The sequence below is a fragment of the Ceratotherium simum genome, chromosome 34 (genome assembly GCF_057802395.1).
Source record: "Ceratotherium simum simum isolate JZ-2026a chromosome 34, ASM5780239v1, whole genome shotgun sequence".
Classification (NCBI taxonomy): domain Eukaryota; kingdom Metazoa; phylum Chordata; class Mammalia; order Perissodactyla; family Rhinocerotidae; genus Ceratotherium; species Ceratotherium simum.
The window spans coordinates 1466340-1483567 of NC_141933.1; the positions used below are offsets into that span (position 1 = coordinate 1466340).

The following is a 17228-nucleotide window of genomic DNA, read 5'->3' on the forward strand; positions in this document are numbered from 1 at the left end:
GGTGCATGTGGCCTCGCACCAGGCACGGCGGGAACCTCAGCTCCAGCTGGCCGGCAGCCCCTCTGTGAGAACAGCTGGCAGAGGCTGGTCAGGGGGCCTGGGTCGCACCACGCTCTGCGTCATGGGGCGTCTGGTCCATCCTGCAGAGAGTTCTGGGCGCTACAAGGACAGGCCGGTCTTGCATTTTGGCAATGAAAGCACTTTATTGGCCTTTAAGAGTGAGGGACCTGCCTCCGACAGTGTTCTCCAGCCTGATCTGGAGCAGCAGCTCTTGGGTTCTTGGAGCAGGGCCCAGCGCCATCAGCTCGGCTTCTGGGCTCTGCCCCATTGCTGCCAGGTGTCCGCTCAGGGCCCCGGCGTCTGGCCGTCCCTGCCACCTGGAGGGTGTGAGGGTGGCGCCGGCCCGCCTGCCCCTGCAACCCCTCGCTGGGGGGCTTGTTGCTCCTGGAGCTGCCTCAGGTCACTGACGTGGCCTTGTAGGGCACGCCCAGGCCCCAGGTGGCCACAAACCTCTCAGAGAGGGCTGGCTCTGCCCTGGGCCAGAATCCAGCACCGAGCAGGGACACAGGCGGCTCGGTGCCCTCTGTCTTCATCCCGGCTGGGGGAGCGCTCATGGCGCCCCTGCCCTCCCAGGGCCCGGGTTCAGGTCAGGCCAGGCCCCTCTGCGTCAGGGACTGGTGCTGTGTGAGGGGGGCACCGTCCTCCAGGAAGGCCAGCGTGAACAGACGGTACGCTGCTGCTGGCTGGGGCTTCGGGGCCACTGCCCTCTCCATCACCCTCCCCTCCGGAGGACCCCAAGCCTCCAGCTTCCCCATGGACCCTGAGGTCAGAGGGTATCGGGGACGGCTGGGGCCTCGGGGCAGCTCGCCGGGCCCTGCCAGGGCTTTATCTCCGTCGTGCTGGTCGCTATCCTGAGAGGGGTGTGGGCTGCAGGCGCCACAGGGCAGGAGGGGTGTCCGGGGCACAACAGCTTGGTCTTCCTCCATCTGGACGGGACCTGTCGCTGGGGCTCCAGGGGCGTGGCAGGGCTGGGCCTGTCTGGTGGCCCTGGGGGTAGCCCAGGCAGGTGATGCAGCGAGAGAGACCCAGTGTTCCAGTTCAGAGCTCACGTCTGGGGGCCACCTGCCCCGGGGCTTCCTGACTCCCTGGCAGGTTTGGGAGGGAACAGAACCTCCGCGGCTGCAGCCCGTCCCGAGAGCTGTCTTGGGCTGGGGGCAGGCAGGCCAGACCCGGAGCCTTCGAGGCCCCCAGAGAGGCCTGTGCAGCCATGGGCCCTGTGGAGGCCCCCTCACGCTGCTGCTCCTCGGCCTTGGGGACAGCCTGGGCAGGCGAGGGTCCTAGCTGCTCACGCTGGGCGGGTAGGAGGGGGAGGGCCTGCCCGTCCCCTGTGGGGATCTGCTCACACCCTGGCGAGGTGAGGAGGGGCCTGGGCTCTGGGGACACTGGCTCCGGGCCCAGGGGCACCGTGGGGAACTCCTCCGGTTGTGCTGAAAGTAAGCAGACTGGGTTAACTTCTCCACCAGGCCCTTGGGCCCGCACAAGGTGGGGCTCGTGGTGTCCTCGTGGCTCATGCGTGGCCGCCCTGGCCTGACATGGAGCACAACCCTCCAGGCTGCTGATCCCGTGTCCACAGGGTCAGCCCTGACACCCAGCCCTGGCCTGGTTTGCCGAAGCTTCTTAGAGCAGAAGAGGGGATGGAAGAGGGGAAGGCCCTGGGGGCTCCCCACTATGCACTGCCCCAAGAGGGTGAATCGGGAGAGGACTGTGCCCTTGAGGCCTCCTGAGGGGGGGCAGGTCCCACTTCATCTTCCGAAGCTCCAGCATCGAGGCCTGCAGGTGCCTGAGCACGGCGTCGTCCTCCAGGCCCCAGGCTGGGACAGCCTGTCCTGCAGGAACTCCTGCAGGCCTTCCAGGGGCAGCTGCAGGAGGCGTTCTATGAGAGGGGTGCGCGTCGGGCCGGGGGCCCCCATCACCCGGGCTCCCTTTTGTGGACGGCTGCCGGGTTCTGCTGTGCCCAGGAGGGCCCCGGGCAGTGCCCACCCCCTTGCTGCCGCTTCTCCAGAGGGTGCCCTGCCCAGGTGGGGCTGGAGCAGTGGGCCACGCACCCCGGCCACACTCGGGCTCCCACGGACTTGCTCACTTCTCTGCACCTTGAAGATGGTGAGGCTGTGGCAGTGAGCACGCGCTCACCCTCCAGGATGCAGGTGTCCCAGAGCCTCAGGGTGAGTGAGAAGGGGGTCTGTGGGGACAGCAGGCAGGGGAGGGGCAGCTGAGCAGGGCCCAGCACGGGGTGAGAACCCCCCATCTGCCCCTGGTGCCTGCAGTTGACAAGTCCCGGAGCTCCTCATCTGGGTGGACTCATCCCAGTGGGGTCACGGCTACTGGACGAAGGTGCTCTCCGCCAGGACACTCAGGGACCTAAGGGGCTGGCCCACACGACTGCTGACCTGGGGGCAACAGGGACTGCCCCCCACCTGGCAGGAAGAACCCGAAGGAGCAAGATGCTGGCTGCAGTGGGCCAAGGGCTCGTCCACACCCCAGGCTGACCCGGCCTTCCCTCCAGGAGCCGAGGTGGAAACAGCCCGTCCCCGGGGCCTGGGGGTCCATCCTCCTGGAGGGGGGCTCTGGGCTTCCCCAGGAGCGGTCCTGGCCCCATCAGCCCTTCTAGCAGGGCCTGGCTTGTCTGGGGTGTGGCTGAGCTCGGCACTCCCCAGACACCGGGGGCAGAGAGTATCTTGGGCCGGGGTCTCCCTGGCAGCCTCACCCGGTCAGGGAAGCACTGCAGGAACCACCTGGCGGTGCAAATGCCGGTGGACATCTGCTCCTCGTCCTCACGGAAGGCCAGAGCGTGCTCAGGGCCTGCCGCCCGGGCGCAAACCCCCCTATTACAGGGCCCTCTGCAGCCGCTCCCAGGGGCTGAGTAGACACACTTCCCGAAGCCCAGCTCAGCCCTGCTGGCTCCTGGCCCCACAGGATCAGGAAAATGAAACCAAACTCTCAGCAGCAGGAGGGCCGGGCCCACCTCCCCTGTCCCCACCCCTGGGACAGCGCCTGGGGATGAGGCCGGGACGCTCCTACTCACCATGTGCTGCTTCCATTTTGGGAGAGCTTTGCTGAGAACATGGTCATGATGGGCCTGGAACCGTACCAGTTTTGGGAACCCCGGAATGAAGAAACCTGAGAAGCCCCCGGGCCCCAGCCAATCAGAACCTGCTCCCAGCGGGGTGGGGGTGGGGCACTGGCAGGTGCCCCCCGCTGGACCGAAGGCCTCCTCCCCGCCAGTGACCCTGCCCTGCGTCCACGGCCTTCCACGCTCTTGCTGGACACCCTCTTCCCAGAGAGCAGGACTGCCTTTAGGGCCCGGGGTGGCCAGGGGCAGAGGACCGCCTCACAGAGGCTCAGCTCTGCTGGTGCCCTGTGCTGAGGGTCAGGCAGACAGCCTGGTACCACCCCCATCCCCGCTCCCCACAGTGGCCACAGCGGGAGCATGGGGGTCCCAGCACTGAGGAGCAGGGCATGCAGCCACGGGGTGGGTGACGGGAGTGTGCGCGGCCACCTCCTGGGCTCGGAGTGAGGCTGGGGGCACGCAGGAGGGGCGATGCTGCCATCTGGGCTTCGTCTGGCCATGGGCCTGGAGGGTGGCCGGGCAGGCGGCAGGATGTGAGGCAGGACCAGCAGAGATGTAAGAATCCTCTGGATGAGGACAGGCCCAGGCAGTGGCTACAGGACCCTGAGGGCAGCCTGGGGAGGCGGGGCCCTTCTCTGATGGGGAGATGGACTGGGTGGGGTCCCCGGGAAGCCCCACCGCTGGGAGAGCTCTGCAGGGAGGCTCTCCTGGGCTCCAAGTCACGTCCAGCGGCCTGCAGCGGCCATCTACCGTGCATGGCATGCCTCTCGCCAGTCATCAGTTGGGCCAGCGCCCAGAAAGTGTCCTCCTCACTCAGGAACATGAGCAGGATGGCCGCGACCTGGCTCATGCCCTGGCAGTAGCCCACCTCCTACAAGGGCCAGACACGCGTGGAAGGACGACCCGGAGCCCGCCTCTGTGCCCTCCCCTGCACTCGCGTCTCAGCTCCACGAGCTCCAGACAGACCCCTGCCCGGCCCAGGCTCTCTGGGCCCAGAGGGTGGAGGTGAGGACGGCAGGGACCACTGAGATTCTAGGCCACGGGGAGAGCCGCTGACCAGCTCAAGCACCAGCACCACAGCAGCCCGGTGCCTGAGCTCTGGGGTGTGCTCCTGGGGTCCCCTTTCTCAGATGAGGGAGAGGCGCCTCTGAGACGTGCCAGGGTGACAGGGACTCCCGAGGTCTGGAGACCCTGCCAAGACACAGGCCAGGAGCCTGACTGGGCGCAGGAGGACGGCTGGGCCAGACCCCGCTGTGGGCAGCCCGTGGGGTTGCTCAGCTGGTGTTCCTTGGGGGAACCTTCATCCCTGCTGAGTTTCTGATGAATAACATGGCGTCTTCAGGATCCAACTGCAGTCTGATGACAATAGTGACGCTCACGAGGCCCCACGCTGACTGGTAACACATGCCCGCTGAGACGAGCGGCTGGCATCCTCGCCAAGCTCCTGGGCTGGGGCAGCCCCAGGGGTGAGCTCCCCTTTCCGGTTCTGAACAGTGGAGTCTGCGTCCAGCCTTCTCCGACTCAGTTTAGATGAGCCGCCCCCTCGCTGCATCTCTGTGACCCTGTGAGCTGGGGCCTGACCCCTGCGTCCTGTCTGGTCACGGGTACGCGATTTAAAGGCAAAGACGGCGAGGGACCCCAGGCCTGGGGCAGGATACTCACGGGGTTGTACACGGAATAGGCCGCGAGGACGTGGAACAGGGCCTGCTGCCTAGGAAAGGACGACAGGGAGCTGTGCTGATGCTGTGGGTCTCGTTTTGTCTGACAAACGCTGACGACAGAACAGTTGTGGTTAAGAAGTCAGCCAAGAAGCCGTGACCTCTTCAGGGCACCTCAGGGTTTAACAATATTTTGGGGTACAGTCTACATACGAGGAAATGCAGATATCTCAGTCGTACGGTTTGATGAGTTTTCATCTTCACCCTCGTGTTTTAGTTTGCATACATCAAAGTTCAGTCTTTCACCATGCAACATTATTCTGTTTGCTGTTGTCACCTCCGCTGTCATACATGAGCCCTGTGTACCCCTGGGACCCCCGCATCTCCCCTGGGACCCTCGTGTCCCCCGAGACCCGCAGGGACCCCACTTGCCCAGTGGCCTCACTTGATGCCATAGTGATCCTGGAACATGATGTGGCTTCTGAAGGTGCGGTTCACATCCAGGTCAATCTGTTTGAGGTCCTGAGAGAAGAGCCTGGCCTGCTCCTTCAGCCTCTGTGGGCGGAACTGGGAGGAGGAGCCAGCATCAGAAACACAGAACAGGACCTGCCACCAACGTCATCCTGGACAGAGTGAGCGCTCTGGCTGGAACGTGAGTTTCCTGCGGGAACCTCATTCTGCTGCTTGTGTCTGAAGCCAGGGAGGGTCCTAACTGCCCACCATGCCCGCGGGGCCCACGTCCTGCCCATCAGCCCTGGGGAGGGGACTGCCGATGGTCAACCCGTGGGCTCCTCCAAGGCCCAGACCCCCACCAGTTAAATAGGCAGGTCCAGGCCACCTGACTACTGCTCCCCACCCTGCATGGGGCCTGTCCAGGGCAACAGCGCCTGCCCGGGCTCTGAGCTTGCCCCCGAGGCTGCTCCCTGGAACCTGCTCCTGGGGCCCTGGCACCTCTCAGGGCCCTGGGGGAGGCAGGAGGGCAGCTCGGCCTCTGCTCCCCGACGCTTGCCTAAGTCCTAGAACCAGACACAAGGCGAGGCCGCTCTCTCTGCGCCCTCCATCTTCACCCACCCGCTCATTCTGTTCACCGCACGGGAATCTGGCAGCAGCCCACCCGCCGTCCCCACCCAGGGCCCTGAGGATGGGAGGGCTGCGGGGGCTCCAGGCCCATCTGCGGCACGGGCTCCCATCACCCTGATGCTAAACCACCTGGGGGGAGCTGGGCCCCACGGCCCTGACACCCCACTTTGGCCCCTGGTTATGGAGGCAGAGAAGTTTCCTTGGGGTTCCACACAGCGGCACTGATGCGCACGTCCCTACTTTATTATTATATTTTTTGTGTGAGGAAGATCAGCCCTGAGCTAACATTCATGCTAATCCTCCTCTCCTTGCTAAGGAAGACTGGCTCTGAGCCAACATCTACCGCCAATCCTCCTCCTTTCACACGTCCCCACTTTAAAGCTCTGGCTCACATGGAGGAACACTCGACCTCTGTGTGTTCTCTGGACCCAGCCACCCTTCTTGTCAGTTTACTCGTCCTGACTCGCAGGTGTTTGCAGAACGTCTTGACTTTTCTAAGTCTATGATCATTTCACCTGCAAGTGAAGATAATTTTGTGTCTTCTTTTTACCTGAGTGACGGTTACTTCTATTTTCTTGTCTGATTCTAAGAGTTAAAACTGCCAGAACAATTCTGAGTACAGTGGTGACAGCAGCCGTCTCTGTCTGTTCTTCTGAGGTTGATGGAAACGGCTTCAGCATTTCATGGCCCCCATAATACTCACCGTTGGTTTTTGTTCAATAGATTTAGAAATAGTTTATTTCTCCTATTACTTATGATTTTTTACGATTTAGAAATGGCTCATGAACTGTGTTCACCAGCTTTCTGAATGCGCTGATGTCACGAGATGACGTTTCCCTTTTCATGTGTCCACGTGCTATTTGGTCCCCTCAGTCTGGTTCCGGAAGGCACCGTCCGGGTGTGAGGGTCATTCCTCTAATGCCGCACTTCATCACACCTGCTAGGATCACATCTAGACGTGTGCGTCCAGAGCGACTGTGAAATGGACTGGCAGGTTTCCTCTGGCGCCCTTTACGAGGTTCTGGAAGTGGGGCCGAAGCCTCACGAAAATGGAGCTTCCCTTCCCCCGATCTGAGCCCGGGCTGGGGAGCCGCATCCACCACAGCCAGGAGCAGCCGCCTCCACGGACGGCGCCTCGTCTCGTTTCTGGTTCTCCTTCACCGCGGGCTTCTCTTTTCGTCCACACGGGCGATTCTGCTTGGAAATCAGCTGTCTCCTCCGTTTTCCAGTGTCCGCCCACGAGCTGCACACAGCCTCCCTTGTCACTCTCTGAGCCCGTGCTGCCCGTGGCCGGGGCCCCGCTCCTCTGAACGCCCCACATTTTATCCTCTCTCTCCCTTTCGTCAAGCCTGGGAGCAGTTTAGCTGTAAAACTCGTTTTTCAAATAACCAGTTCTTGGTTTTCCTTATCTTCTCTACGTCTTTTGGGTTTCTACTTCATTTTGCATTTTTAAACTTCCTCTTCCTTATTCTTTTTCTAATTTTTTTCTAATTTTAAAGTTGAAGACATAGTTCTTTAATGTCAGTCTTTAGAAAATAAAACACCTGTTTTGGGGGGCTTTTCGTGAATTGTTACATAATTTGTCATTTCAGTTTTGGTATCAATGGCTCTAAAGTTTTGCTGCTATGGTGAATAGAACGCTTTTCTTATAATATTTACCAGGTGACTGGTCAATAAGACGATGGTTTTCCTGATTTGTGAGGCCCCCCCGTGTGATGTCAGTCATACCCGTGTGTGCTGTAAGGAGAGACCCCGCTCCCCGGTCCACTCTCTTGTGGCCGATGGGCTCTGGCCAAGTCCCTTGAGTCCTTCATACGTGGCAGCGGCAGCTCTGGGCAGTGTCTCTAGGTTTTCACCCGAATCTGGGTGCATCTGGCTGGGTTCCTGGTCACAAGTTCAGAACAGACTCGGGCGCTCAGAAGCTCGGGGGGGTTTGTGGGTGGCTGTGCAGGGAGCCTGGAGGCCCAGACTGGGGACCAGGCGGGGTGCAGACGTCCAGTGCTGCCCCTTCCTTCCTGGGAAGCAGCTGGCCTCACTGGGCCCTGCAGCGGGGCCGCAGAGGGTCTGGCTCACCCTCCCGCCGGGACAGCACTCCACAGGCCAGCTCCTCCCGCCTCTCCTCTAAATGCCTTCCTTCTCCGTCTCAGCGCCCTGAGCCACGTCTGCAGGACCACGGGGACGCTGCGCGGCTGGTCACTAGAGCCTCTCTCGTCCGGTTTTATGGGGCCCTTTGAGGGTTTCACGATTAAGCACGATGCTGGCTGTGGTTCCACAATCATAGTGGATGGACGGACACGTGTGTACGTTTTTACCACACGATTCCTGGCTGCTTGTTGAAGCGTGACCCCATCACACCCCCTCGGGTGGCATTTCCCTGTGTCCAGGCTTCGCTGGGCTGGTCCCGCTCTGTCTGGGCACATCACTGCCGTTTATCTTCAAGAATGCACAGAGCACCCTCCCTGGGCCATGTGACCTGGGGGACCCTCGGGTGGAGACGGGGCTGAGCCCTGGGAACCAGCTGGGTGCAGGGTCTTCACTGGGGGGACGGGAGAAGACCCGTTGCTCGTCCCATTAAGTCTCCTCTTTCTACCCACTCCACTCCTGTCTGTGGTTCCCATGTGTGTGGTTGCTTTTCCACTTTGTGGTTTCTGTGGGTGTGCTTCCTTGCCCTTTTCCCAGGTTTCTGTCCTCTGCTGTGTGACTGTCCCCTGCTCAGATGGGGGCTTAGTTGGATTCAGGGGGCGTCTGTCCATCTCTGGGTCCAGCGTCTGCACTGGGCCAAGCTGAAGACCCGGGCAGCAGGGGGGACGGGCAGGAGTGTCCAGGGCCCGTGATTCTGGGAGGGGCTGGGACAGCACTGAGGTCTGGCGAGGGGTCCCCGTGGCGCACGACCTACCCCCGGCCCCCCAGCCCTGAAAGGCCTGGCCTGTAGGCGCTGCCTCTGCCGAGTGTGGAAGGGCCGCACCTCATGTTTCCCTTCGTTCTCCGCCTTCACCTTCTCAAGGTCCAACAGGTGTGACCACACCTGACCCCGCACCTGCGGGGGGCCCCCCTTAAAGACCCGCCTGTGCATCTGCAGGAAAGAAGAAAGCTCTGGTGAGACAGGCCGCAGGGCGACTGCGGAGGAGAGGGAGTGTGCGGCATCTGGAAGATTCTGGCCCGGGGCTCCATGGCTTTGTGACCGGGGAACCGGGCAAAGGAAGGGTGACTGAGGGTCTGGTCAGCAACTAACACGCCTGTCAATCGTTTTTCAGACGAGAAGGAACGGTGTGTCCTGTTCTGCAGAGGTCGGTGTCCCTGTTCTGCAGACGTTACTGTCGTGCAGAGAAACTCACATATTTGCAGCAAGACCCTGCGGAATGTTCCAGCACCAAGCATCCTAAAGTCACCTCAACTCATTGACATCTTAAATTCTCCTCCTCTGGGAGGGCCCAAGCAGCCGTGTTGAGAGCAGGCGATGCATGCAAGAGCCTGTGTACCTGCTGGGCATGCGCCCTCAGTGAGCACAGTTGTTACACAGTTGTTACAAATAAAGCTGTTATCCTCTGCTCTCTTGTGTATAAAGTCCCCACCGGCACTGAGCTCGGGGAGACACTGCTATGGGAGTTATCCCCGCTGTTCCCCATCGCTGGTGCGAGCAGTAAACCTTTCTTCACCTACTTCCGCCTTGGTTGTGCTTTTCGCCTCCGCACTCACCAAGAGACGGACCGACTGAGTTTGGTTACAGTTTCTCGGGAGACGGCAGGTCTAGCTAGAACTCGCCCGTCTCCTACAACTAGGAGTGGACGAGGCTGCAAGGGACGTTGTGGACAATGGTCCCCGCTTATCCCTCCCTACGGGGCCCTGGGCCTGAGGTGGCCCTGGCTCTGGCCTCAGATCCTCTCCAGGTGAGGTGACCCTCGTGGTGTGGGCGGGTGGCTGCGGGCTGCCCTGGGGACCCAGGCCTGTCATCCTTTGGGGGCAGGACAGCGTGCCACCTGCCCAGCGCTCAGGTCTCGACCTTTTTGCTGTCCTGGTACCGATTCCAGTCCCTCAGCATCTTCAGCCACTTGTCGGCTTGCCTGATGTCTTGGTGTTTTTGCTGGAAGATGAGAAGTGATGGTGTGAGCCCAGCTGCCAGCTTTCCTAGAGGGGCCCTGAGTGCAGTGTCCAGTCCCATTGGGAGCCCTGACGTGAACAAACTCAAAGGGGCCAGAAAAGGCGAGACCCTCTCCCACAGACCCGCTGGCCTCCACCGGGTCCCAGCCTCGAGGTGGGGTCCTGGTGGCCAGCAGGCAGTGACCTCTGAGCTGCGTGTGGGTTTGGTAATCTCCCCCGACTCAGGACAGCTCTGGGGTCGGGGGTGGCAGGACCATGGCCTCACGCCCACGGCCGCCTCCCGCCTGTGCAGCAAGGAGGGGCTCTTACCTTCGCCTCCTGGGTGGTGAGGCTGGGCAGCTCCTTCTCACTGGAAGGCAAGAGAAGCAGAGCCCTGAGGCCCTGCACCAGGCCGGGGCCAGGGAGGGACCAGGCCCGCCGCCCAGAGCCCCCAAGTCTGGGCCCAGGATTCTCTGGAGGGAGAAAGGACAGGGGGCAGAGGGAGGGCAGGGCGGCCAGGTGCCTGTGGCTGGAGGAGGCGTCCTCCACGGGCTCCTGAGAAGGGTCGGTGCTGGCACGGGGGTGGGCTGTGCCCCGACAGCAGCCCTCAGGAGGTGACCCGCCACTGTCCTGGGGTTGAGCCAGCCTGAGAACTGTCCACGCCCCGGGGTGCACCCTGTGCTCATCCTGCCGAGGTCTCCACGCCCCACACAGGGTCTGACTGTCCAGCATCCAGACCGCCTCCCTCTGCCCCGGCCGCCCACCCTCCTGTCCCTGACTTCACCCCTCTCTCGTCGTCACCACTTCCCCAAGTCACCTTCCGGGTCTCAATTCAAGCCGACTGCAAACCTTGGACTGCGGTGGGCACCAGGGAACGAGGTTCTGAGCTGGGGAGACGGGTCCTGCCTCCAGAGAAGTGTTTCCACAAACAGAAACCATCCCAGAGATGGACACCCCTTCTCAGGAGGGGTGTCCAGATGACTCACCGCATAAACCCGAGGCAGTCTGTGACCTTGTACAGGGCGAGGTCAGGGTCTTCCTGAGGAGCCGCTGGAGCCCCTGCTTGGCGTCCCTGCAACCCAGAGGGGACACGGGGGTGAGGGACCCAGAGCCGGGGACCTGGGGGCAAGGAGGGAGCAGGGTGGTCCTCCCTCCCCTGCGTCTTGAGGGAGCCCTGGAACCTGTGGCCACGGGCACAGCCTGAGGGGAAGGACCCGCCTGCCCGAACTGGAGCAGCCTGACAGCCTCACCTGCTCCTGCTGTGAGATCCCCCCGGGACCCCCTGTTCCTGGAGCTCTACCCCCACCTGGGCCATAACTGCTCCTGCTGCCTGTGATTCCCGCTGGGCTGTACCTGCTCACACCTGGCTATGACCCACCCTGGGACGTCCCTGCTCCTGCCTATGACCCCACCTGAGCCTCGCCTGCTCCTGCCTATGACCCCACCTGAGCCTCGCCTGCTCCTGCCTATGACCCCACCTGAGCCTCACCTGCTCCTGCCTATGACCCCACCTGAGCCTCGCCTGTTCCTGCCTATAATCCCACCTGAGCCTCACCTGCTCCTGCCTATGATTCCACCTGAGCCTCACCTGCTCCTGCTGACTGTGGTCCCCGCCTGTGCCTCACCTGCTCCTAGAGCTAGGATCTCCTCCTGGGCCTTACCTGATCGTATTGGGCAATTATTTTTGCTCTTTCCAAGGCCAGCAGGGTCTCCAGGTCTTCCTGCATGTCTAATATGCAAGACAAAAAAATCCAAATATTACACTCTACCAACCAAAGCTTCAGAGAACACACCCGCCTGCTCCCTGCTGGCAGCTCCCCAGTCCATCTGATGAGAGAGTGGTGAAGACCCGTAGCCAGGGCGGGTGGCATCCGGCTTGGCGGATCATAGGTTCCCACTCACACTTTCTAACAGTCCTGCTTACAGGCTACCTTCCCAGCCCCTGGGACTTCTGTCCTCATGAGATTACAGTTCTCTTCAGAAGCTTTATGAGGAGCCAGAAGGTGGATCCGGGGCTCAGATGAGCTGCTGACTGGCAGCGCAGTGTGCACACTCCTGGCCCAGAGCTGCACCAAGCAAAGGCACGTGTGGCTGCCGGCTGAGGAGGGGCTTCCTGCCGGCGCACTGGGAACCCAGTTCTGCTCTTAGACACCAAAGCACGAGCAACAAAAGAAATCACTAAACTGGACTTTATCAAAATTGAAAACTTCTGTGCTTCCAATGACACCATCAAGAAAGTGAAAATACGACCCAAAAGGAATGAAAGTGTGTGCGAGTCACCGATCTGATGAGGGGTTTAGTGTACAGAACATATGAAAACTCAAAACTCCACGACAAGAAGACAAATCGCCCCCTTAGAAAGTGGGCACAGGGGCCGGCCCGGTGGTGCAAGTGGTTAAGTGCGCGCGCTCCGCTGTGGCAGCCCGGGGTTCGCCGGTTCGGATCCTGGGCGCACACCAACGCACTGCTTGGCAAGCCATGCTGTGGCAGCGTCCCATATAAAGTGGAGGAAGACAGGCACAGATGTTAGCCCAGGGCCAGTCTTCCTCAGCAAAAAAAAAAAAAAAAAAAGAGGAGGATTGGCAGATGTTAGCACAGGGCTGATCTCACAAAAAAAAAAGAAAAACAAAAAAACAAAGAAAGTGAACACAGGACTCAGATGTTTCTCCAACGTGATGTACAAACGGCCAGCAAGCACCTGAGAAGATGCTCAACAGCAGCAGCAGCAGCCACCAGGGAATGCAGACAGAAACCACAGCGAGACACCACTTCCCACCCCTGGACTGGCCACTACCAGTAAGGGGAAAGAATGAGGTGGGCGAGGATGTGGGGGAACGGGAGCCTCCTGGGCTGCCAGCAGGAATGTCAAAAGGTGCAGCCATTGTGGAGAAGAGTTTGCGAGTTCCATAGTTAAACATCGAAGTACCACGTGCCCAGCAATTCCACTCCCAGGTATACGCCCAAGGGAAGTGAAAACAGGGTCTCAAGCAAATATTTGCAGATGTGTCTTCATAGAAGAACCACTCACAGGAGCAAAAAGGTGGAAACAGTCTAAGTGTCCATGGACAGAGGAACAGATAAACAAAATATGGTTCATACACGCAATGGACTATTATCCAACCAGAGAAAGGAGTGAAATCCTGATCCGTGCTACTACCAGGATGGACATGCAGCTGAGGGAAAGAAGCCGGTCGCAAAAGACCCATATTACAGGATTCCATGTGTCTGAAATGTCCAGAATAGTCAGATCCACAGACACAGAAAGTGGGTCGGTGGTCACCAGGGGCCGGGGGAGGGAGAATGCGGGAATCTGCTGATGGGCCAGACGTTGCTGTTCAGGGCGGTGAAATGTCGTGGAAACAGTGGTGATGGTTGCACAACTCGTAAACACTCTAAAACCCACTGAAGTGTGTACTTTCACAGCTGAGTTTGAGGATTCGGGACGTTAAGAAAATGTGCTCTCAGAGCCGCTTCCCACGTCTCAGCCCCGGGACCCTGATGGTGGGAGCTGGGAAACCGCCCGTAGATTAAGAGAACGTTCGGGGCGCTCCCCCACAGACACCCCTTTGCTCCTGCCCTCTGAGTTCCTCCCTGGGCTGCACTAACCCAGGATGTCCCCACTGCAGGGGTCTGGAGACCAGAGGCCCTGGCTCGAGCCTCTGGGAGCTTCCACAGACCAGGTAATGCCCGGTCCCTCAGAGGAGACCCAACTCCCACAGGGAGTCTATCCAAGAATCTTCACTGGTTCTGGCTGGTGAATCAGTGTAGACATCACCACCAGGGTGGGTGGGTTTGGGGAGAGGACTACATGTGTGACCTCGAGCAGCCTCTGTGCTGTGAGACTGTGTCTCGGGGGAGGAACCAGGTTTCACAGATCTGAGCCGGGCACCAGGAAGGGGGCCACATTTCCCCTCACAGGGAAAGCGCACGTTGGCTGCTGGGACCTGAGGTTCTGGAGAGTGTCCAGAACTGGGGCCCGGGGTGGCGCCGCCTCTCGAGAAGCAGGGACAGGGCTACTTTGGGGGAGGACCTGTGCCCCTGCCCCGGCCCTCAGGACGGACGATCGTCACCTGGCTGTGTGTCTCCGAGTCTCCACAGGCAGGAGCGGTGAAGCCCTCAGTCCAGCACCACACAGAGGGGCATCCGAGGGAGCGGCCAGGCCCTCGGCGAGGTGTCCATCTGACCTCGGCCTCCTTCCGTGGACACGGGCACCACGGGCAGCACCCTCACCCCACGGAGCCATGGGATGCCTGCCGGAGCCTGGCTCACCATCGGGATTAAGGGTCAGTGTCACCTCGGCCGCAGCCCAGAGTGACCAGCACGGCCCACCCAGTGGCCCCTGTCCCCGAAATGGCCCGAAGGGGGAGGGACCAGGTCATGCTCACCTGACTGACAGTCGCTGTGCAAGCTGCACCTCCTGTGGGAACACGACACTCGGGTCGAGGTGGGCAGTGTGCGACGGCAGAGCCGGTCCAGAGGGCACGAGTGCCTCCACCTGCTACGGACAAGAGTGGACAGGGTGCCGGGCAGCGGGCAAAACCTGGGGGCGCTGCCATTCCACCCGACAACGGGGCCCCCGGGTCAGCGTGCGGGTCAGCGGAACCCGGCCTGACTTAGCTCGTAACCCCTAAAGGTCAGGGGCCCCAGTGGAGGGTCCTGTCACCATGCAGGGCACAAAGTAGAGGCTTGGCACAATCCCACCCTCTTCACCCCAGTCCCCAGGCCCCCGGCCTCCTGCCCTGCAGTGGACTTCGATCACACATCACCCAGGCCCCCGACTCCTGCCCTGCAGGGGACTGTGCTCGCACATCACCCAGGCCCCTGGCCTCCCGCCCTGCAGGGGACTTCGATCACACATCACCCAGGCCCCCGGCCTCCCGCCCTGCAGGGGACTGTGCTCACACATCACCCAGGCCCCCGGCCTCCCGCCCTGCAGGGGACTGTGCTCACACATCACCCAGGCCCCCGGCCTCCCGCCCTGCAGGGGACTGTGCTCACACATCACCCAGGCCCCTGGCCTCCCGCCCTGCAGGGGACTGTGCTCACACATCACCCAGGCCCCCGACTCCTGCCCTGCAGGGGACTGTGCTCACACACCACCCAGGCCCCCGACCTCCCGCCCTGCAGGGGACCGTGCTCACATGTCACCCCTTCCCCTCCTAGGGAAACCACGCTGTGGTTTTTCACTTCACCATGTTTTAGAAATCTTCACCGTTATCTGCAGAGGTGCCTCGTCTCTCTATTGGGTGTATAATATGCCCCTTTATGGATCCCCGTGATTTCTCTCTGAACCCTCTGTGGTGGCACTGGGGCTGTTTCTCATTGGCAATTACACAGCACGCCCAAAGGAGGGACTTGAATGCAGGCCGTCCCCACACGTGTGGGATGCTCGTCTGGTCCACTCTGTGCGCATTTTATCTTTAATGGAGAGTGTCGGTCGTCCCCGTCATGGCCTGTCCAGAACTCTCTGAGACGGCCCGAGGCTCCCCTTCTCCGTGGTGTGACCTGGGGTCTCTGCTGGGGTGACAGGTGCAGCCTGAGGGCTTCTCAGTGTCATCTGCACATCTCTTGGCAGTGAGGCGACAGCGTGTTTTGCCATCAGGAGCCACCTCACTCCCTCTGCCTGTGAACCGTCCACACCACTTCCCGCGTCTCTCTGGTCTTTTAAAGAACAGGTTTGTGGAAACGCCCCCACTCAGGAAATCAGAACAGCAGATATTTCCCTGTTTCGTGCTTTTCTCCGACTCTGATTACGGATGTCCCCGTGGAGACACGTGGCTTCCGTGGGGTTGGACTTGTAACTTGTTCTGGTGGCTCTTGGGACGCGTGTCCCACTTGGAAAAGCTTTTCTCCGTCTCGGCAGCATCACAGTGAGCTGTCTCTGTGTTGTCACAGCTGGTCGGGCTCGTCCCTCTTGTGACACTTCCACGGGTTTTCCCGGATTTTCCTGCTCAGTGACTTCTGCACGTGAACTGAGAATCAGCTCGTCTAAGTTCCCAAGCCTCTGAGTGACGTTTTCCCGGGCTCATCTGTGTCGATTTAGGGAGCTGCACATCTTCCCGGGGCCTCCCGTTCAGGGCAGGGACAGCCGTCCTTCACCTGCTCCCGGTACTGGATGCGATGCGCTGGGCTCCAGCGACTCCTGCTGGGACAGGGGAGGGGTCGGCTGGCTGGGCTCACGGACACTTTCCTGCAGGGAGGCGGGTGAGGTCTACGACACCAAGAACCTTATCACAGCGACAGCAACGGGAACAACAACCACGCAGGCACCAGGTGAGGTCCGAGAGCTGGTGGCCTGTTGATGCCAATGTCACCCACACGGCATCGCCCTCCAGCTCTGGCTCCCACGGAGGCAATGAGAGCCAGTGCCCTCCCGCCTCACAGAGAGGCTGAGCTGCTCCCCAGTGCGTGTTCCCCGCGTGTGAGTTCTGCTCGAGTGTGTGTGCTCGTGTGCACATGTGTGTGTGCATGTGTGGGCACATGCATGCTGTGTGCGTGAACGTGTGTGCATGTGTGAGTGTGCACGTGTGTGTATGTGAGCAGGTGTGTGCTGTGTGTGAATGTGTGCACGTGTGTGAGCTGGTATATGCTGTGTGCATGTGAATGTGCACGTGTGAATGTGTGCCTGGGTGGCAGGTGTGTGCTGTGTGGGTGCAAATGTGCATGTGTGAACGTGTGCACGTGTGTGAGCAGGTGCATGCTGTCCGTGTAAATGTGTACGCGTGTGCATGTCCTGTGTGTGTCCAGCTCCTCCTCTGGACCTGGCTGACCCGCCCGTGAGCACACAGCATCTCATCACAGTGCCCCTCTCGGGATGTGCTGGGGGTGCACACGGAGGGTCTGGAGGGCACAGGCCCCGTCCTGAACCTCACCCACTGGCCAGGAGTGAGGCAGGCAGTGTGTGCGGTGTCAGGTTCGCCTGGCAGGGCAGGAAACAAGACACTTCCTCATCACTCATTTCCTGCCTGACCCTCCTCACAGGCGGGGGGCTCTGAGACTCAGAGGATGAACCCTGCCCGAGGCCACACGATGGGAAGTGCAGGAGCCAGGCGTGAGCCAGGTGGCGTGGGGGACAGTCGGGGCCAGGGCCGCTGACCAGGCCCCAGGGGTGTAGGAGGCGGTGAGGGGGCGGGGTGAGAAAGCACCAGTCAGCCTTTGGCTCCTGCCCTCAGGGTGTCAGGTGGGCCCTCCCGTTCTGCCATCTCCCCTCTGCAGTCACGCGGCCACTGGAAATGAAACAGAGGAGCAGCGGGATGAACTGGTGGCTGCGGCCGGTCCTGCCAGCC

At 60.9% G+C, this 17228-nt stretch overlaps 1 protein-coding gene across 1 annotated transcript; it reads right to left on the reverse strand.

The window, feature by feature from the left end:
• Positions 1-50: 50 nt before the first annotated feature.
• LOC147912510 (USP6 N-terminal-like protein) lies at positions 51-11669 on the reverse strand. The gene is given in 16 exon segments (XM_087422946.1): positions 51-1490; positions 1785-1874; positions 1877-1933; positions 2141-2164; positions 2167-2239; positions 2765-2830; positions 3083-3177; positions 3878-3998; positions 4790-4838; positions 5231-5340; positions 8831-8938; positions 9866-9990; positions 10087-10195; positions 10273-10312; positions 10929-11014; positions 11604-11669. Coding segments are annotated over 16 exon segments (1611 nt in total). The 3' UTR covers positions 51-1098.
• Between the last annotated feature and the right edge of the window lie 5559 nt (positions 11670-17228).